The 18,843-nt window shown below is 48.4% G+C and overlaps 2 protein-coding genes and 1 non-coding gene across 4 annotated transcripts; 2 read left to right on the top strand and 1 right to left on the bottom strand.

Annotated features, from left to right (window-relative positions):
• Positions 1-1,803: 1,803 nt before the first annotated feature.
• TRNAC-GCA (transfer RNA cysteine (anticodon GCA)) lies at positions 1,804-1,875 on the bottom strand. Its single transcript has one exon. It is a non-coding gene; the product is annotated as a tRNA-Cys (tRNA).
• A 787-nt stretch (positions 1,876-2,662) lies between these two features.
• LRRC23 (leucine rich repeat containing 23) lies at positions 2,663-7,146 on the top strand. The gene is made up of 7 exons (XM_062572241.1): positions 2,663-2,776; positions 2,888-3,000; positions 3,605-3,858; positions 3,955-4,085; positions 5,620-5,756; positions 6,354-6,576; positions 6,819-7,146. The coding sequence occupies exons 1-7, from the start codon at positions 2,663-2,665 to the stop codon at positions 6,855-6,857; spliced, it is 1,011 nt and encodes a 336-aa protein (XP_062428225.1). The 3' UTR covers positions 6,858-7,146.
• Positions 7,147-7,388: 242 nt separating this feature from the next.
• Positions 7,389-17,460, top strand: ENO2 (enolase 2). Of its 2 annotated transcripts, XM_062571350.1 has the most exons (13): positions 7,389-7,527; positions 7,785-7,823; positions 10,424-10,515; positions 11,688-11,783; positions 12,067-12,125; positions 13,182-13,251; positions 13,444-13,577; positions 14,430-14,652; positions 15,112-15,309; positions 15,437-15,638; positions 15,851-15,959; positions 16,103-16,161; positions 16,501-17,460. In XM_062571350.1, the coding sequence occupies exons 3-13, from the start codon at positions 10,431-10,433 to the stop codon at positions 16,568-16,570; spliced, it is 1,305 nt and encodes a 434-aa protein (XP_062427334.1). In that variant the 5' UTR covers positions 7,389-7,527; positions 7,785-7,823; positions 10,424-10,430; the 3' UTR covers positions 16,571-17,460. The 2 variants fall into 2 exon arrangements, with proteins under 2 accessions (XP_062427334.1, XP_062427326.1); XM_062571342.1 differs by lacking the exon at positions 7,785-7,823 and having other exon boundaries at positions 7,443-7,527.
• Positions 17,461-18,843: the final 1,383 nt, after the last annotated feature.

The following is an 18,843-nucleotide window of genomic DNA, read 5'->3' as shown; positions in this document are numbered from 1 at the left end:
TCGCCGCTGGAGATTTGCAGTGACTTGATCTTAAACAGATTTCCTCCTTAATGATCTGTATAGTCAGACTGTGGAGGGGGGAGGGATGCATCCCAAATAAAAATTCTCTCTTCTAATGATTTTGGTTGCCATGCAAAATTTGTCTTGTTCCCACTAAGTTCTTTGGTCATCTGGAACCAAAACAATAGAGCCATACGTTCTTGTTGTAAGATCATATAAAACCCACATGCATGCAGGCACATGTATTTTCTTTCTGTCCATTCTTCAGCATAAAAGAAAGAGACAGGAACGGAAAGAAAAGCATGTGATTACTTTTCTTTCAGCATCAATTATGAGGAATATCTGAAGGAGTCTTTAAAGTATTAGAAAACGTAGGCAAGAGAACAGCTAGAATGCTTTCTGCTTTTTTTTTTTTTTTTTTTTCTTTTTCCTGTTGATATGATGGAAAAAACATACGAAGTGCAGGTTAATGACTGGGGAGATAATTCAGATTGGGTCAGTGGAGCATAGGGGAAGAAATCAGTTGGGGAGTCAACCAGTGATAGTGGAAGAAAGGAAAAAGACCATGGCAAACACTGTTAACAAACTGTTGATGTGGCCCTGAGCCCAGGAGAACTCTGTGGTCAGAGTAACAGCTGATACATGAGCTGCAAAAGCATGGGACTCAATGCCTGACAGTAGCACATGGCACTCTGCTTGGATCAGTGGATGCAGACAGTATGCCAGTGTGGAGCTTATCTAACAGAGGCATTACCCAGGGGCTGCAAAAGAGCAAAGTGCACCAGAGAGAAAGGAAACAAAGCCTTGTACTTTGGTACTAGGCATAAAAACGCTGGCGGTCATCAACTCTGAGCAGAGCTTAGACTTGTCCTGAGCATTTCCCAACCTGTAAACATGGAGCTGTGAGGGTGCCCCATGACAATCCCGGGGCACAGTCCAGCTGTCGAAGCCCACTAGGCCTCACATCCAGTGCTCTTGAGCTCCTGACCTCAGTGGTTTGTCCTCATGGAGAAGACACTTAACACTTAACAGGTTAGGAAATGATGCTCCAAAGTGACTTCCTGCTGTATGGGAGATCATTTCATGTGAGGGTACACTCAGAACCCAAGTCTAATTCTACTCAACATTTTAATTAAGAATTTGCCAGAGGGAATATCGTTCCTTGGAGATACTCAGAACTTGAATGACCACCTCCCTGATCTAACTTTGAAGTTGGCCACATTCTGAGCAGGTTGGACATCCAGAGGTCCCTTCCCACCTAAACTACCCTACAATTCTCTGAATATGCTCATAACACTTGTGGATGTTACCAAACCAGGACAGCCTGAGAGCACTAAGGAAAGTAGGATAAGACCACAAAATGATGCTGATAAAGGAGAGACATCCTCTAAACTTTATAAACGGAATTTAATAATCCAAATGACAAGCCATTGCAGTTAGAGCAGCAAGCCGAAACCAACAATCAACTTGGAGGAATATTGCCTGCAGGAAGATGAAAAAAAAAAGAAACTGCAAGCAGCTTTGATCACCAGTAAAATGCAAATCGGCAATGTGCATGCTACTGCAGAAAATGGGGAGGTCTTTCTAGCATGTAATAACCAAAACACTGTCTGTAAAATATGGGAAGTCTTCTTGTTCGGTTAGTTGTTTTGGGTTTTTCTTTTTCTTTACTGAGAGAGCTGATGATACTTCAGATTTTGTATTTGCCCTGCTTGGGGTAGCAGAAAGATATAGATCATAGAATCAGTAAGGTTGGAAGGGACTTCTGGAGATCATCTAGTCCAACCCCAAAAGCAGCTGTGGAAGGGGCACCTGGAGTTGAACCAGGGACCTCTTGATCTGCAGTCAAATGCTCTCCCACTGAGCTACACCCCCTACATTTGGTGGAGATGCTCTGAAGAATAACACTCATAAGAGGAAAAACAAAGATCTTTGAGGAAAGACTGAGAATTAGGTTTGTGCAGCTGAAGAAAACAAAGTCTGGCTGAGGATGCATTGTGTTCTGATGTTAGGAAGCAGCAATCAACAGCAAGCACATCTGCCAAAGGCAGAAGAAGGAAAAACAAACAAACAAACAAAAAAAGTAGCAAAGAAAGTATCAGGAATATATGAGGGATACTCTTCTTTTTCTAGCTGATAGCAGCCTAGGCCCTGGCACCCCCTTGTCCCCTGAAGTTTCGGCAGTGAGGGGACAGGTATCTGCCAGCACGGCCTCGCGGTGCTCGTTGCTGCCTGGACGCAGGGAGATGGGCCACCAAGTGACCTTCAGGGGCTTTTCCAGCTGCCCTGCAATGCCGACCCCGGGGGCTACAGGGCGGCGGGCCCTCACCCCCCGCCTCGCCGCTCCCCCAGGGCTCACCCTCGCCCCGGCCCTCCTGGCCCCACCCCAGGCCCTTCTCGGCCGTTGCCGCTCAGCGGCCGTTGCTGCGGCCGTTGCGGCGGCTGCCACCGCCTCCCCCGTTCCCATGGCAGCGGTGCGCGGGCGCCGCGCCGCGCCGCGGGCCGAGCGGCCTTTCTCTGCGGGGGCGGGGGGCCACTCGGCCCGGCCCGGGGCTGGCGTGGGGCGGGAGCCAGGCGGAGCCGGTGGGGTAGCGAGGTTCAGGCTCAGCCCGGGGGCGCCCTCTCCCACTGAGGCCTTTTTGCAGGTCGGGAGTGGGAGTCCATGAAGATGGTGGATGAGGAGCAGGATGGTGGGTACGATGTTCTGGAGCAGGAGGGGGAGGAAGAGGAGGATGAGGGAGAGAAGGCACTGCTGGAACAGGAGGAGGAGGAACAGGTGAGAGAGACAGGTGCCACGGCTGCAAGAGACGGGGACCGCTGGCCCTTGACATCTCCTCTGACTGTGGTTTCAAGCGTTCGTGTTTTGTTCTCTCACCTTCTCTTGCAGGTCCTGGTCCCGTGTCCTCTGACAGAGGAAAACCTGAAGGAGGGCCTCTCTCTCCTGTGTAAAACTGGCAATGGCCTGGCTCACGCCTATGTGAAGTTTGAAGCGAAGGAGAAGTGAGTGTGCAAACCATACTTCAGGAGAAGGAATCTTCCTCCTCTTCCTCCTCCTGCTCCTCCTCCTTCTCTTTCTCCTCCCTACAGATCTGCGTAGTTGTGGACCCTCTACTCTGAGCAGCTGCACTATCTGGCTCCTGATCACTGGTGATGGACTCGTGGTGCAGGAGCATTTCCAGGGCACCTTCTCTGGCTGCCTCATTTCTAGTCTGTGTCTCAGGACAGTGTCCAGCATCAGCCCTGAGCTAGGGAACCCCTATGCTATAACCATACAAACTGCTGGGAGCATCAGCATCCTTGAAGACTGAGGGGTGCCTAGTGTGTCCATTCCTCTAGACTGTGGTCCCCTAGAAGGGACCTGGACAGGGTGACCTCCACAAAGTCATCTCTAGGAATATCCACTGAGCATCTTGCCTGATAAGTGCTCATCTTTAACCTTTGCACCTGTGAGCACTGTGCACAATGTCCTTCTAGCAAAGTTTTCCAGGACAGAAGGGAAGGGGGAGAGGAGGATGCCTTATTCTGGCAGTGGTGAGGGCCAAACTGAAAGCCAGTGGCAGGGGAGAAGTGTGAGAGGTGTTCTATTCACCTTCTTCCCCCATAGGCACCTGACAGACATTAGCCTCCTCCAACGCTACATTCACCTGCGGTATGTGGATTTGTCAGAGAACAAGCTGCGAGACTTGTCTCCACTGAGCAGCCTAACTCACCTGCTTTGGCTGAAGGTGGATGGGAATCTCCTTACCAGTGCCTGCATGCAGGAACTGCCCTACCTACAAATCATCAGCTTTGCTCACAACCGTATCAAGGATATGGAGGGCATTTCTCACCCCCGCTTAGTCAACCTCAGCCTTAAAGGTGATATAGACTGCTTCTCTTCATTCTTGTGTACATAAGAAGCTCTCTTTGTGTGGGATTAACTCTCTTGTTGCTTCTTCCTTCTCTGGCACTCAGGAAATAAAATCAAGACAGCGCTAGGCCTGAGTCAAGGACAGTTGTTCAGCCTGCACATCCTGGAGCTGCGAGGAAACAAGCTAGAGAGCACAGCAGGACTAAACCTTCCCAAGCTCAAGAACCTGTATCTGGTAAGGGATCAGCCAGCTTGGGGAGTGGGACAGAGATGCTGCACAGCCTTGTGCCTTCAGTCCATGGGAGGAGGGGAGATGTTAGCACCTTCAAAGCAGCATATCCATGCTCTGTTTAATCTTCTCCGTCTGAGAGAGAAACAGTTTTCTGAGAAGTGAAGAGACAAAATCACTTCTTTGGGGCAGATCCTGCTACACTGTCTGCTCTGATGATGCAAAGGGAGTAGTAACGTTTTGTATAAAGATTCACATATTAATTGAGCCATGGGAAGATGAAGCTGATGCTGCAAGGACAGTCTTAAACAGACTCATGCAACAGGAATTCAAAGGCTGATTTAAAGGAACTGAATCAAAACTCGTTAATATATGACACAGATGCAGATGAAACCAGAGACCTCTAGAGGTTCTTTCCAGCCTAATTTTTTCTGTGAATCTATTGCCAAATTTAAGAATTTTAGCTTTCCCCATCTTGTAACTCAACACAGTGAAGTGAATTCAATTCAGTGTTGGGGAATCTCAGACCAATAGAACATTCTTCCTTGCACAAGATTGTCAGATTTGTTTCAAGAAGGTGTGCTTATGGATGGATAACAAGGATTATACCAGGAGATGTTTAAAGTTAAACAAAGAACCCCCATCCATCTGCGACCTCTCTCAAGAACATCCAGCCTGCTTTTAGATCAGCCTAGAGGAGCAGAAGAGGAAAATTCCTGGGAGTAGATTTCTCCCACAAGAAAAGGAGCTGACACCATAAGATCCCTGGACTATATCAATTATGTGTTTGAAAAGAGCTAGTATTCCATTTTTTGAACACACTTCTGTTTTATGCTTAGACCCATGTTTTCCTCTCCAAACTGTTTCTCTCTGAGGCCTTAAGGACTCTGATAAGACATGACTGTGGAAGGTAATGCTGTGCTGGCAGTGGAGTAGATGACTCAAGAGTGCATGCTCTAATTAGTCTGGATCATGACACATCCCTGCATTACTAGAGGCTGTGTAGGTACCATTCATCGGGGGCGGTTTTGTCTCAATCACCAAGTGATGATACAGGAAACTTTTTCAGAAAAGTTTTGGTCCTTGAACCTGAACATTTAGAATTCTTTTTGGCTACGTCCTGAACAACCTTATCTAGCTTTGGAGTTAACTGTGTTGTGAGCAGGGTATCTCTAGTCAGAGACCTCCAGAGGTCCCTTTCCACCTAAATCTTCCTGTGAGTCTAATAGACTTGAAGATGCTGAGCTAAGGTGCACAACCTAGAGTTGCAATCAAATTCTCAAGGTATTCCATCCTCCATCTTTAAAATTTCCTCTGGGATTTCCACTCCAGCCTCACTGGCTTCTGGCTACCCTGTTCTTCACTACTATGTAGCCTCCTTCCTGCAATGTTACATATGTGCTATTCCCCACTTCAGAGAAAGGTGCATTAGTGGTCTGAAGGGAGACTGAAGGGTGGAAAGAGTTTTAAAGATCAGAAATAATTGCTTTTCCTCCCCTGTGTCTCCCTCCTTCTCTCTTCCTGCCTCCCTGGTGCTCAGGCCCAGAATGCCATTAGCAGCCTTGAAGGCCTTGAGGGCCTAGGACAGCTCACAACTCTGCATCTGCGTGACAACCAGCTTGAAACCCTGGATGGATTCTGTAGTACCATGAAGTGCCTGCAGTACCTGAATCTACGGTGGGTTCTTCTTGCTCTGTGCCAAGACCAGAAACCCCCCACATCAGGCTGTGTTCCCATTTGTGACTTTAGAATTTTCTGATTTCTTTGGGAGTTGAAGCCCTGTTAGGAATTGATTGGCCTTTACAGCCCTTAACTTATGTCTAGGGTTCAGCTCTCTAGGGGTATCATAGTCAGGACTTTTCCTGGGCTTCTTGGAAGAGATCTACCCCTCCAGTCACTCTCAGACCTCACCTCATACTTTTTATTTGTTGCCAAAATTCGTTTGGATCCCTCTCCACTTTCTCAGTGTCCTGGCCATGAACATAAGAATCCTTTTCATCTAAGCATTTTTCATACAGGGGTATGGCTAAACTAGATAACTTAATGGACTCTTTAAGCACAGAGAAATCCAGAGGAAATGTTCTTTTTTTGTCTCTCAGTTCAGGGAACTCCATACAGATCTGTGGTCTGCCACAGGTCCATGGTCTAAGGTCTATGGTCTGTCATGCTGCTAAGTTTTTGGTTGTCTGTGTTGTCAGCTTACTATTCTGAAGGGACCTTGCTAATTACGTTTACCTCTCTCTCTCCTTGTCCACTGTACTCCCTCCTCTTCAGGAATAATGGGATCAATAGCCTTCAGGAGGTGGCAAAGCTACAGGTGCTCCCCATGCTGCGGGCACTGGTGTTGTTGGACAATCCATGCTCTGATGAGGCCGATTACCGGGTGGAGGTCCTGGTCCTGCTGCCCCACTTGGAGCGCCTTGACAAAGAATTCTTTGAGGAAGATGAGCGGGCAGAGGCAAAAAAAATCCGTCAGCAAAGGCAGGAGGAAGAACAGGTGAGAATGGCACAGGGAGGAGAAGAAAGTGTAGAGAAAGAGAGATGTCAATCAAGAGTCTTCTCTTCTAGATTATAGGAGGAAAACGCTGAGGGAAGCCAGTCACAAGGCAGAGGGCCCTGCAACAGACACAGCACAGCATCACAACCCTACTGCCATTTCGAACCCTGCTAGCGGGAGTCAGAGATAGGAAAAAAAGTAGGGCATGGAGTCATTTAATTTCTCCCTCTTTTCTTCTTCAGGAAATGGAGGGATCTGCTGACAGTGACATGACTGAGTGACCCTTGGTTTTACCACCTGTTCCCCGAGCCCCTCGTGATATGGAGATGCCCTCCCACTGCTGGCATGTGTGGCAGGGAAAGCAAGAGTGCCAGGTGTCTGCATGTGCCAGACCCACCTTCACCTTTTTGCCTGGAGAAAGGAGGAGGGTTACTCGCCCTGGTCCTGGAAGCTGTGCTGAGGAACTACAAGGCTCTTGCAGTCACTGCACACACACTCTACTTTCAATAGGCGCCTGGGGAAAAGTGGAGACTTGTAGGTTGTATGGTTTTATTTATGTCTCCCAGAACTCCTGCAAGATTTTCTGGTTTGAATAAAAATAAATAATGAGCCTAAACTGACTGGAATTGTTTATCCTGCACACCCACTGCTATTCCCTGGCTCTCTCACCCTCATCTGTCTGTATCTATCCCCTGTCTGTCTGTCTCTCTTTCTCTCTCCATCCTCTACGTGCTGTTTGCAAAGCTTTGCTAAATCCTGACTCATCGCAGCTCTGGGTCACATGCTACTGTCCCGGCCCTATCAGGGGCGTCTCCATATTGCTGCTGCTGCTGCCGTTGGCTTAGAGGACACATCATCTCCCCTTGAGGTCCTGCATCCCTCCTCAGCTTCGTTCTCCTCTCTTTTCTACCAGCACTTTCTCAATCTCTCGTTCACCCCTGCCCTAGGAAGGTAAGTGTCTCCCCTTGGCCAGCATTCCACCCCTCCACTGCATGCATTTCTGTGCTCCCCATCCTGTGCCCTTCAAACCCCACACGCACTTGAGTCCCTGCAGAAAAGGATCAGGGTGAGCGGCATTAAACAACCAAACTCCTCTCACTTCCTTCCCCTGCTCCTCCCACCTCTTTCTCCTCACCCCCTCCTCACTTTTTTTTTCTTTCTCTCTCTCTCTTTTTTATTTTTTTTTTATTTTATTTTTTTTATTGCAGGTACTCCTTGCTTCCCTACCCTATAAGGCATCATTTCAGGTTTGAATTTCAGGAGGGGGACAACCAATAAACATAGGCTGTGTTCTCAAGGGCATTGCAGAAAATATACAGGATGGAGCTTTACTTGGGGGAGGGGTTGGTAGTAGGGAAGGAGAGAGAATTCAGTTTGGGCATTACAGGGGAAAGAACCCAACCTGGAAGTAAACAGTCCCCCCAGGCGGTGTCATAAATACAGGAACTCAGCCAGGTAGCAGGGAGAGGGAGGGAGGAAGAGAGGGAATGTTTTCTTATCTTTCACAGCCCCACACCACACAGGGGGAGGAGGGCAGCAGAAAGAGGAGGTGACAGTCAAGCAAGCAATAGCTGCATCAGCCACGGCACTGCAGCAGTGCGGGCTTCCTGAGAGCAGTGCCCAGCCTGGGGGAATTGCAGCAGCACCAGGGCCCTAGCACACAGGACTGCTGGCAGCAGCATGGAGGAAAAGTCTTTGCAACGCTGGCCTGTTCAGCAGGGAGGAGGGGAACTGCTGCAGTGTGAACTTCAGCAAGCCAGTGCTCTAGCAATACGCACTGCCACGAAGCAGTGTCCAGAGGAAGACACTGCAGCATTGCGAGTCTCCCAGCAGTTCCCTGCCCAGCCTCTGCCCAAGGGAGGCTGCTAGCTTCCAGTCTGGCTGCTCCCCCTCCTCACTGTGGTCAACTGATTCCCAGCTATAGCTCTGTCACAATCCCTTATCCCAGCTTATCCGTCTCTGACCTGCTTTCAGGACAGTGCGGCTGATGCCAGGGATTTCACCATGGTCCTTCATGCTGTGCAAAGGAAGGCAAATAGAGGGTGACAAGAGAAAGAAGCAGGAGTGGAGAAAAGGGTGGAAAGAGCTAGAGGGGAGAAGAGATCAAGTGAGCAATGAGGTGCGGTAGGCATGACTGAATTTATGCTTGTCATTTGGCTTCTCAAGTCTGATCCTAACTGGGGCAGGTGGACATGAGCAGAGGGACATGGCCACGGTCAGCATGAGCACATAAGCAGGCGGGGTACTGCATCTGGCACCAAGCTTATTGTCAGGTCCCTCCTGTGCCAAAGATCACTTTGACAGGGTCCCATTCTCTCCCCTGTGGAGACTGTTGAGGCATGGCCAAGGCACTGCTGCAAAGGAAGCTCACAGCAGTGCGGGCACCGCTCTGGAGGAAGTTCCTGCAGCGTGTGCCAGATGGCATGAGGAGTACTGCCAAGGCGGCTGATGGGGGATCCCGGTCCAGATGGACACAGTGCAGAGCCCTGCCCGGCCTCCAGAGAGTCCCAGTTTCACTGACTGCAACTTCCCGCCACTGGAAGCTTTTGCTGAAACTTCAGCAAAGTGATTTCCCCACACCCATATGATTTCCATGAGCCAGAAGCAATGACATCAAGAGCTCCCCAGTGCTGTACAATCCCATGGCTGGCTGGGGGCGGGCTAGAAGAACAATATACAAGGCCAATCTGTGGGAAAAAGAAAGTGGACTGGGGTAGGGGAAGGTATTTTGGACTTCTCCCTCAGAAAGCAGATAGTAGCCAGAGAAGCTTTTTCAAACTGCTGTCTCCACCCCCAAGCCTGTTTTCTACTTCAGGTTTAACTAGGTGCATCCAAAATGCCAAATTCCCTTCCCTTCCCTACTTATTAGATAGAGAGAAGCCTCCTAGCTTCATGTATTTTCCTACATGTGCAGAGGGGCAGGTTCAGACGCTGAGATCAGTCCTCTGTATCTGGACAGGGCCATATTTCCCTCCCCTCCTCCAGGGCTGTTTCTCCCACGTTTTTTCTCCCACTGTGGCCTGTAATAAAATGGCTTCTCAGGCTCCTGGCCTCCTCTGTGCTCGCTCACTTTGGTGCAGCCCTCCCAGTGCCTCGCGCCCTGGTGGTGGTTCCAACAGTGACTCCCAAGGGTGGCAGGGAGGCAAGTCGAGCGGCTTGCTGCAGAACTAGGTCCAGAGAGCGGGGGGTTGGGGGGGAAGCACTCGGCCCCCCCTTGCTGTGGGCTTGGGAGGGCTCTGCTGGGAGGGGAGGTGCTGGGAGCTGCTGCTAGGCCAGCGGGCACCTCTCAGCTACACCAGCTGATCCATCCCTCTCTGCTGCCTGCGGCTGCTGTGATGCCCTCCAGATTCCTGCCTACCCTGATCTGCATCGGGGGCCTAAGAAGGAAAGGGAGAGCACTCAGCTGCAGCTCTGGGAGCGAGGGAGAGAGTTCCCAGAGCTCCCAGTCTGTCCTTTGTGGTGAAAGGACAGAGTAGATTGAAATAGGCACTCAGTTCCCAGATCTTGGGCTTTGGATAGCAATTTTCACATCTCTCCTTTAGTCTGGATTTCCTCAAGCCAGTAGCTTCAGCTCCTAAAATACCTCTTCCTTGAGCTCCCTTCTCTCTGACAGCATCTGTTTTGGAAATGAGAAAGGCACCACATCCAGGGTGCAGTCTGAGGTCTTTCAGAGCAGTGCAGAACTAGGCATCCTCCCTCTCCCTCTTCCTTCCCCTCAACCCCTCCCTCTTCCTCTCCTCTCCCTCTCTTTTTCCCTTCCCTCTCCACCCCTTCCCTCTCCTCTCCCTCCCCTTCCCTCCTTTCTCCCTCTCCTCTCTCTCTCCTCTCCTCTCTTTTCTCTCCAAAGATTCATCATGTCAATTGAGAAGATCCATGCCCGAGAGATCCTGGATTCTCGTGGGAATCCCACTGTTGAGGTGGACCTGTACACACACAAAGGTAGGTGGGAGAGGATGAGAATTGTGAGAAGGGACCTCCTACCTATGCTGGAGGAGCAGGGTCTGCACAGCAGCCTGGCAGCTATATGGCTGCCTGCCTAGAGCACACACTATAAACTTCCAGCATAAACTTTCTAATGAACTCCTGGCAAACAGCAAGCCAGGGAACGTGGCAGCTCTTCTGATCTCTGTCTGTGGCTTTGTCTGTGACTCTGACTGTGCATGTGCTCAGCATGTTTGCACATAGGGCTGGTAAATCATCCTCTGCCACTGCAGCCACCAGTGAGGAGGTGCCCACTGCACTGCCCATTTTTGTTTCAAAGGTCTCTTCCCTTCTACCCAGAGTGGAAGATGCTGGTGTTCACATCTAGCCACAGTGATTTCTCTAGTGAATCTCAGAAGTGTGTTCTGTCTCATCATGAGCTCTGCAATAGGTATTGATGGGAAATCACAATGAAACAGTGGACTGCTGTGTGTATGATTTGAGCCATGTGTCTCATAGTAGCAGGGTCTGAAAGTATCATTAATGTAAGTATACGCATCTCCTTGTCCTATGCATGCAATGCACTCCTGCAGCTATGGTTTTAGTCCTGTGAGTCTGGAAGTACATCATGTTGTAGGAAGGTTTGTCCCTGAGACCTCTGTTTAGGCATATATGTGTGTATGTCTCAGCTAGAAGAGCTGCATGTGCATATGCATGTGGGCTGAAAGGTGTGAGAAGTTGTGAGTGGCCACAGAAGGGACTTTACTGGTTTGTTCTTTCTTCATCAAGGCAGAAAAGCCAGCCCCCGTAAGAAGCAGAGAAAATCTCTGGCATCTGTGATTCAGTCTGCTTGCAGCAGGGTGCAGGCACAGGTGCCAAGAGTGGAGCTCAGCAGCCAGATATCCACGTGTCATTTGTAATTCTGGGACTCATGTGGGTTTCTTTGTGGCTGAGATTCAGGATTCCCAAGCTCTGTACCTCAAAGCTTTTGATCATGAGTGGATTTGTTTCTGTCACTTGTGTTTTCCATCTCTAAGAGGACAGGCTGTGAATGGTCAACAGCGGGGCCCATGTATTCACACAATTGGTTACCATATTCTTTCCCATGAGAGTAAAACAGAAGCAGATGCATAGGAGCTTTTCCTCTTTATCCTCCAACCTTCTCACACCTGTGTTTTGCTATCTTTCAGGCCTGTTTCGAGCAGCGGTCCCCAGCGGTGCATCCACTGGGATCTATGAAGCACTGGAGCTACGAGATAATGACAAGTCACGGTTCCTTGGAAAAGGTGGGGAGGTGTCTGGTCCCACACCCCCATCCCTGGGACTGTGTGTGCATGGAGATCCACTGGAGGGTCTCTCTCATCCACTAATGTAATGTGGATGTTATTCTGCTGACCTCAGTGAGATCCCAAAGGCACAGAGTTAGCGTAAAAAGATCAGGTCTTGATTTTCTCTTGCTGTCTCCTTCTCTCAGTTCGTCTATATTGCTCCTCTCCTCTCCCTTTCTCTATTCTCTTCTTTGCCTCACACTCTTTCTCTCTCTCTCTCTCTGTCTCTTCCCTTCTTTAGGGGTCCTGCAGGCCGTGGATCATATCAACAGCACTGTCGCCCCAGCTCTCGTGGGCTCTGTAAGAATTTCTCTTTATTCTCTCTTTTTGGACATTTATTCTGCTCTCTCTCTTCCCCCCTTTTCTCTGTTTCTGCCTCTTTTCTTTTTACTCGGCTAATAGACATAGTGATGTTCTCTGTCAGCTTCGGCACACCCCTCTTGCGCCTTCATGTGTGTATGTGTCTGCAGGGTGGAAAAAAATTAACCCTACTGGCTCCATTGCAGCATCTCTACCATCTAATCAGTCATGTTGATGCTCACTGTAGAGCTCTATCCCTATTTCAGATGTGCTCCTCCTTAAGTACTACCTAAATCTAATCTACATGTCTCTGGACTCACACCCGTTCTTCTCATCCCCTCTCCCTCCAGCATTCATGGTATTGTAGAGCAAAAACCACATCTGTGCAAGGTCTGGAAGCCTCCACAGTACAGTTTGCAACCTTGCATAATGGTGGTGACACATCTGTAACAATTTACTGATGAAGACCTGGAGCAGCATGATTCCAGTTGCTCTGAATAGAGCTGAACTGGAACCACAAGCTACACCAACTACAGCCCATGCCAGTGTGTGCCTCCCTGAGGAGTCAGGCTGAGACCAGCTCGCTCCATCCTTGAAAACACATGGTCTAGTGGAGGCTTCCTGTTCTGGGCTTAATCCTGCTCTCCACCTTGCTCCCAGGGATTGCTCCATCCAGCTCATATTTGCACGCTTGTGGGGTGAGCATCTTCTGTTTTGCCTAGTGTCTTTGTAGCCATACCACCACTAAGCTCCCTAGAAGCTACCAAAAGGCTGGGCAAATCCTTGAGTGAGTCATTTCCTGAGCTCTTTGTGGCCTTGCCTGGCTGTCATTGATCTCTAATCTAGTTTGGGTTCATCTACACTTCACTGCAGTCATATTGCCATGGCTACATAACTTGACTATATACCAAAGGACTGAATTCCAAAGCTTTGTGTGTATATATTCCTCCACAAGCTAAAGAAGTCCCAGTTCCCCCAGTTTCTCTATCAATGCTTCCTTTCTCACATACCAGAGCTAACAATTCTTATCTTCTTAGAAGCTATTTCTTCTTGCAGGGCCTCTCTGTGGTAGATCAAGAGAAGATAGACAATCTGATGCTTGAGATGGACGGCACAGAGAACAAATGTAATTTCTTCTATTTTTTTGGTCTGGGAAATGAATACTGTGAGAGGGTGGAGGGAGGCTACAGAGCTGGAGTTGGGGGCATTTGCAGGGCTGTTAGAGCCGTGTGTGAGTGCAAGGCTGGACTGGCAAAGGGAACTGCCAGACACAAGGGAAATGTTTGAGAGCTTGATTTCTTTTTGGTTTTGCCTACAGCCAACTTTGGTGCCAATGCTATTCTGGGAGTTTCACTGGCTGTCTGCAAGGCGGGAGCTGCAGAGAAGGATGTTCCCCTGTATCGGCACATTGCTGACCTGGCTGGCAACTCTGATCTCATCCTTCCTGTGCCAGTAAGGCTCTTCCATCCCTGACATCCAAATTCAGAAACTAACTTCAAAAAAACTTCCAAGAGTGCATTGGGAGGGAAGGAAGGAAGGGATATAGGACTGAAACATCAACTGAATGCACTGTAGTGGTCAAGAAAGCAAACCAAGGCCTAAGATTTGGGAAGGACTGAGAACAAAATGCCCACACCCTGAGTAGTGCATGAAGTTCTCCCCTCCCTAGCTTCGCAAGGGTAGAAGGGAACTGGAAAAGACATAGAAAAGGGTAAGGAGACTGATTAAAGGCATAGAGCAGCTTCTTTGTAGAAGAAAGAGCTATGTAAAGTAGGATGTTTCAATCTGGAAAAAAAGGATTGAGAAGGATATGGTAGAAGCTGTGGTGGGAGTTGGTTGGGGATAAACCATTCACTCTCAGAGCAAGAACTAAAGACATCATGTGAATCCAATAGAGGCACAACTCAAAAGAAGAGAAGGTGGGTCCTCACACTAGGAGTAGCTGCCCCATAGAATTCCTTGACAAAGGGTGTTGTCAACATTTTCATGGATTCAAAGGAAAAACAGGTCATGGAAGAGAGATTGACCTATCATTACTGAACGCACAGATAAACATATTCATCTTGGAGATCTCTGAGAGATAAATTGCTGGGAAAATCCTCTGCAACCATTTACTTTGTGCCATTGTTGGAGTGAGGACTCCATGCTATTTGGGCCTTTGCTCTAGTGCACTGCAGCTGATGTACTATATTACCCTGTGGATGTGATGTATTACAGATGGACACAGTGACCCATTCAAGAGCCTCCTCAAGCTGGTGGCAAGATGGGTACTGTTAGCTCTGATTCTCTTCTGGACTCTTCCAGGCTTTCAATGTGATCAATGGAGGTTCCCACGCAGGGAACAAACTGGCCATGCAGGAGTTCATGATCCTGCCCGTGGGAGCTGAAAGTTTCCGTGATGCAATGCGCATTGGGGCTGAAGTCTATCATAACCTAAAGAGTGTCATCAAGGAGAAGTACGGCAAAGACGCCACCAACGTGGGTGATGAGGGAGGCTTTGCCCCCAACATCCTGGAAAATAGTGAAGGTGAGAGCCATGCAGAGATGGAATAACCTTGCCTGCAATGCTGCAATGAGGCCTTTCTACTCCCAGGTCACAGCATTCCCCAACTTTGTTTCAAAACATCATGCCTTGGGGTCAGTGACCTCCTGTGTTAGGAGATGGTTTCCTTTCCCTCCCTCTCCATACAAATCTTTCATGCATGTCCAGACACACCCAAGGCTTTCCTCAAAGTTGTCACTGAGCTGTGGGTCTGTTTTTTGATTTCTTCTCATTTCTGTGGATATGTCCTCTACAGCTCTTGACACGTTTATATTGTTCTTTGGCCTCCTTTCTTCCTCTCCCATCCCACTGTCAGCCTCTCTCAGCTGCTCCTGCTCCCAGGATCATCCCAGTGGAGCCTCTGTGATACTGGCTAAGTTCCCAGTAAAAGTCAGGGTTCTTTTCATGGACTGACTCTCCTGACTGCAACTCTTCTCTTCCCAGCTCTGGAACTCCTCAAGGAAGCTATTGACAAGGCTGGCTACACAGACAAGATTGTCATTGGTATGGATGTGGCAGCCTCTGAGTTCTATCGTGATGGCAAATATGACTTGGATTTCAAGTCCCCAGATGACCCAAGCCGCTACATTTCTGCAGATGAGCTGGGTGACCTCTACCAAAGCTTTGTACGTGATTATCCAGGTGAGCTATGTGCTTGGCAATGGGGAATCAGCACTGGTGTTGCATATATAACAGGCACATTGTCTCTGTGTTTTGGGGGTGGGAAAGAAAGCAGCTTTGACTCAGGCTTCTTCTGTTATCCCTTCAGTGGTCTCCATCGAGGATCCCTTTGACCAAGATGACTGGGAGGCTTGGTCCAAGTTCACAGCCAATGTGGGAATTCAGATAGTGGGAGATGACTTGACGGTGACAAACCCTAAGCGCATTGAGCGAGCTGTTGAAGAGAAGGCCTGCAATTGTCTCCTGCTCAAAGTCAACCAGATTGGATCTGTCACAGAGGCCATTCAAGCGTGAGTCCATCCTGCTGTCCCTGATGGCCTGTGAGAGGGGAAGATTTGGTGCTGAACCACAGCAGGGTCTAGCACGATCCATTGGACAAAATCACCTTTGTCTCCACAAGAGTGTAGGATGTTGACGGTGGGAGGAGAGGATGCCTGGATCTCACCTTGTGCAAGTGGTGGTTACAGAAAGAGTTACTGATTGCATTTCTTGCTCCTTGCAGATGTAAGTTGGCCCAGGAGAATGGCTGGGGTGTGATGGTGAGCCATCGATCTGGGGAGACTGAAGACACCTTCATTGCTGATCTGGTTGTGGGACTGTGCACTGGGCAGGTAGGTGAAACCCAGGCTATGGACAACTTTTGTGGAAGAAAATAAGAAGGGTGAGAAGACAAACCCCTCTCCTCTCCCTATGGGGAAACTGGTGCAAGTCATAATAGTGTCTTACACTATTTGTTGTGTGGAATACTTTACAGATAAAGACGGGTGCTCCCTGCAGGTCTGAACGCCTGGCTAAATACAACCAGCTCATGAGGTAAGAGGCTCCAAGAATGGGAACACATGGGAGAGAATGGAGAATTAACTAACTGGTGTGGGAGAGTTTGAGAGCCCAAGGGTAAAAGGGGTTCATGGGGGAAACATTATGAAATGTTTCTAGACCCAAGAATAGGATCCCAGGCACATCTCTGGAGCAGACTCCTTCCCCACTCCTTTGCATGATGGTGCACCATCCTCATGCACAGCAGCTGGAAGGAACAGTGCTTCTCTAAACATTTTCAGTTTTCTGACTGATGCACTGCATCTCAGGTGCTCTGGTGCCTCTGATGCTCCCTCACTGCAAGGGTCTAATGTTTGCTGTCTCTCTCTTCTGCAGGATTGAGGAAGAGCTTGGTGATGAAGCACGCTTTGCTGGACATAACTTTCGCAATCCAAGTGTTCTTTGAACACTGTCCCCAGGGCACTGCCACTCTACTGCTCTTTCCCAAGTCAGAGCCCCTGAAGCTGTCTTCTCTCCACTGCTCCCTTTTCTGCTCTCTCTTTCTTTTCCCTCTGCCACCTGCCACTCTTACCTCAAATCCCAAATGAGTTCAGGTCTGTGTGGCTAGACGTATCCAGGTGAAGGATGAAAGTGAGGCCTACCCTCTCTCCCTTGCTTTGGGGTCATGACAATTTCTAAATCTAGGCATTTTGTGTCTTCTGTTTTTGTGCAGGGACCATGTCTGAGTCACTTTGTTCACATATTAGACTATGGGAGCCTGCTGCCTAGTGTGTTTACGTTGTACACCAAAACATGTGTAGTGAACATAAGTGTGTTGGCTGGTGTGTTTGGACAAGTGTTGCATCTGTAGCTGTGTCTGGATGAGTGCTGCCAGTGGCTCTCATTGTGCATGTGTATAGGTGTGCATGTACTGGCCTACACTGTCATTTTGCCCCAGGCATGTTTGTGCTAAGCCATGATGGGACCCAAGTGTCTCTTCATTCCACTCTGAGTGCTGTGTTGTATTGAGCTGTGCTTGTCAGCAGCTTAGCATTGATCTGCACCGCTTTCTGTCACTCAGTGTGTGTGTGCTGTCAGTCTCTGGGTTAAGCGGCTCTGTGGGGTATCATGGGTCAGTGCATAGCAGTGTGAGGAGTATATGAAGACACAGTTGTAAACAAACACATGCACTCACTTGCTTCTCTTGACCTTTTTCTCTGTTTCCTTCTCTCTTGCTCTCCTTCACGCTGTCCTCCACCCATAATGTCTGCTTCACCTTCTGAACAATCCATGCTCAGCTGAGCAACAGACAAACTAAAGAACCCTAAACTAAATTAAAATGTATTTCACACCTGAGTTGCCTGGCTTGGCCTGATATTTTTCTCTACACAGCTTGTGTTGGGAGAGCTTGCAAGCAAAGCAGAAGATCAAACAGAAAGGTAGCCAAAACAAGCAGGACAGGCAAAAGAAACAGAAAGCCAGGTATCCTCATCTCCTTTCACAGCCCTGCTATGTAGCTAGAATGGTCTGCCAACTGTGTGGTTCCAGAGAAGAGAGCTGGACAATAATGAGAGGAGGGCAAGTGGGAAGGTGTAAATTCTTTCCCACCCCTCTGCACCAAATCTTGTTGCATGAAGGAATGCCAGGGATGTTGTGCAAAGGATTTTAATTATCCCCTCCATTGATGCAACAGACCTCAGAATAGGTCACAGACAGCTGCCCACTTAACATCTAGTCAAGTATGTTTAAGTACTGGAACTATATGTATTTTAAGAGAAAAAGCTGCCCCCTGAGAGGATATGTAGACCAATGAATGAAGGGGTAAATGGGATGTCAACCTCCTTCAATGCCATCTTAGTTCACAAGGGACAATACGGCAGTATTCGGGAAAAATATCATGTGCTCCAGCTGGTTTTGCAGCAGGCCAAGTAGAAGCAGACCTCACTGCTCCTCTGAACGGACTCCAATTAAGATGGAAAGGAGGAGGAGTGCTACTTTGAGAAATCCAACCCAAGATATAAAGGAGAATAGATGATGAAAACATTTTGACTGCCCCATCTATTCTTGACAGTAGCCCTTCCATTTATGTGGTCATGCTCAGGTACTGCAAAACTCCTGCTCTGTTTCAGCAAAGCAAGTTTGCAGTCCCTCACCTAAGTCACACTACTGTGTTTCAGTGAAGACTGAGGTGGATCAGCAAGTCCTAAGCCCTCTCAAGTGTGCACTGACGTTGATCTTAAAATTGAAAGACAACACTTGTAAGAATCAACATTGGCATTTCATTGCTGATTCTTTAGTGAATAATACAAAAAATGGAATAAGTTCAAGAAGGGAAGACAAAGGATATGATATATGTGCCCAAAACAGAAAAGACGATAGGAAGAGAAATACAAAAGTAGAAACAGGATTGGTTTCAAACGGATCATTAGTTAGTATGGAATACATCTTGATAATAACTGAATATGGAACAAAACTTGATAATGATCGACAGCTTATGTCCTAGCTATAGACCGTTTCTTGCCCACGTTGTCATGAGGCCTCCTCTTCAGTCTCTTGGAGAAGCAGCACAGCTGCAAGGTGAAACTTATTCCACACTTAAAGATTGCAGCTAGAAGTGGAGTATAGCCATCATGTCCTCCTTCCAACCTCGTATTCATAGATGAATAATCCCGGAACAAAAAGGTGCTGAATGGAGCATGCAACCCACTTGCATGCAACACGATGCACCCTACCAGAAGC

Source organism: Rhea pennata, chromosome 1 (assembly GCF_028389875.1).
Source record: "Rhea pennata isolate bPtePen1 chromosome 1, bPtePen1.pri, whole genome shotgun sequence".
Taxonomy (NCBI): Eukaryota; Metazoa; Chordata; class Aves; order Rheiformes; family Rheidae; genus Rhea; species Rhea pennata.
Note: the sequence above shows the minus strand (reverse complement) of the source record. Positions and strands in the feature narration are given on the sequence as shown.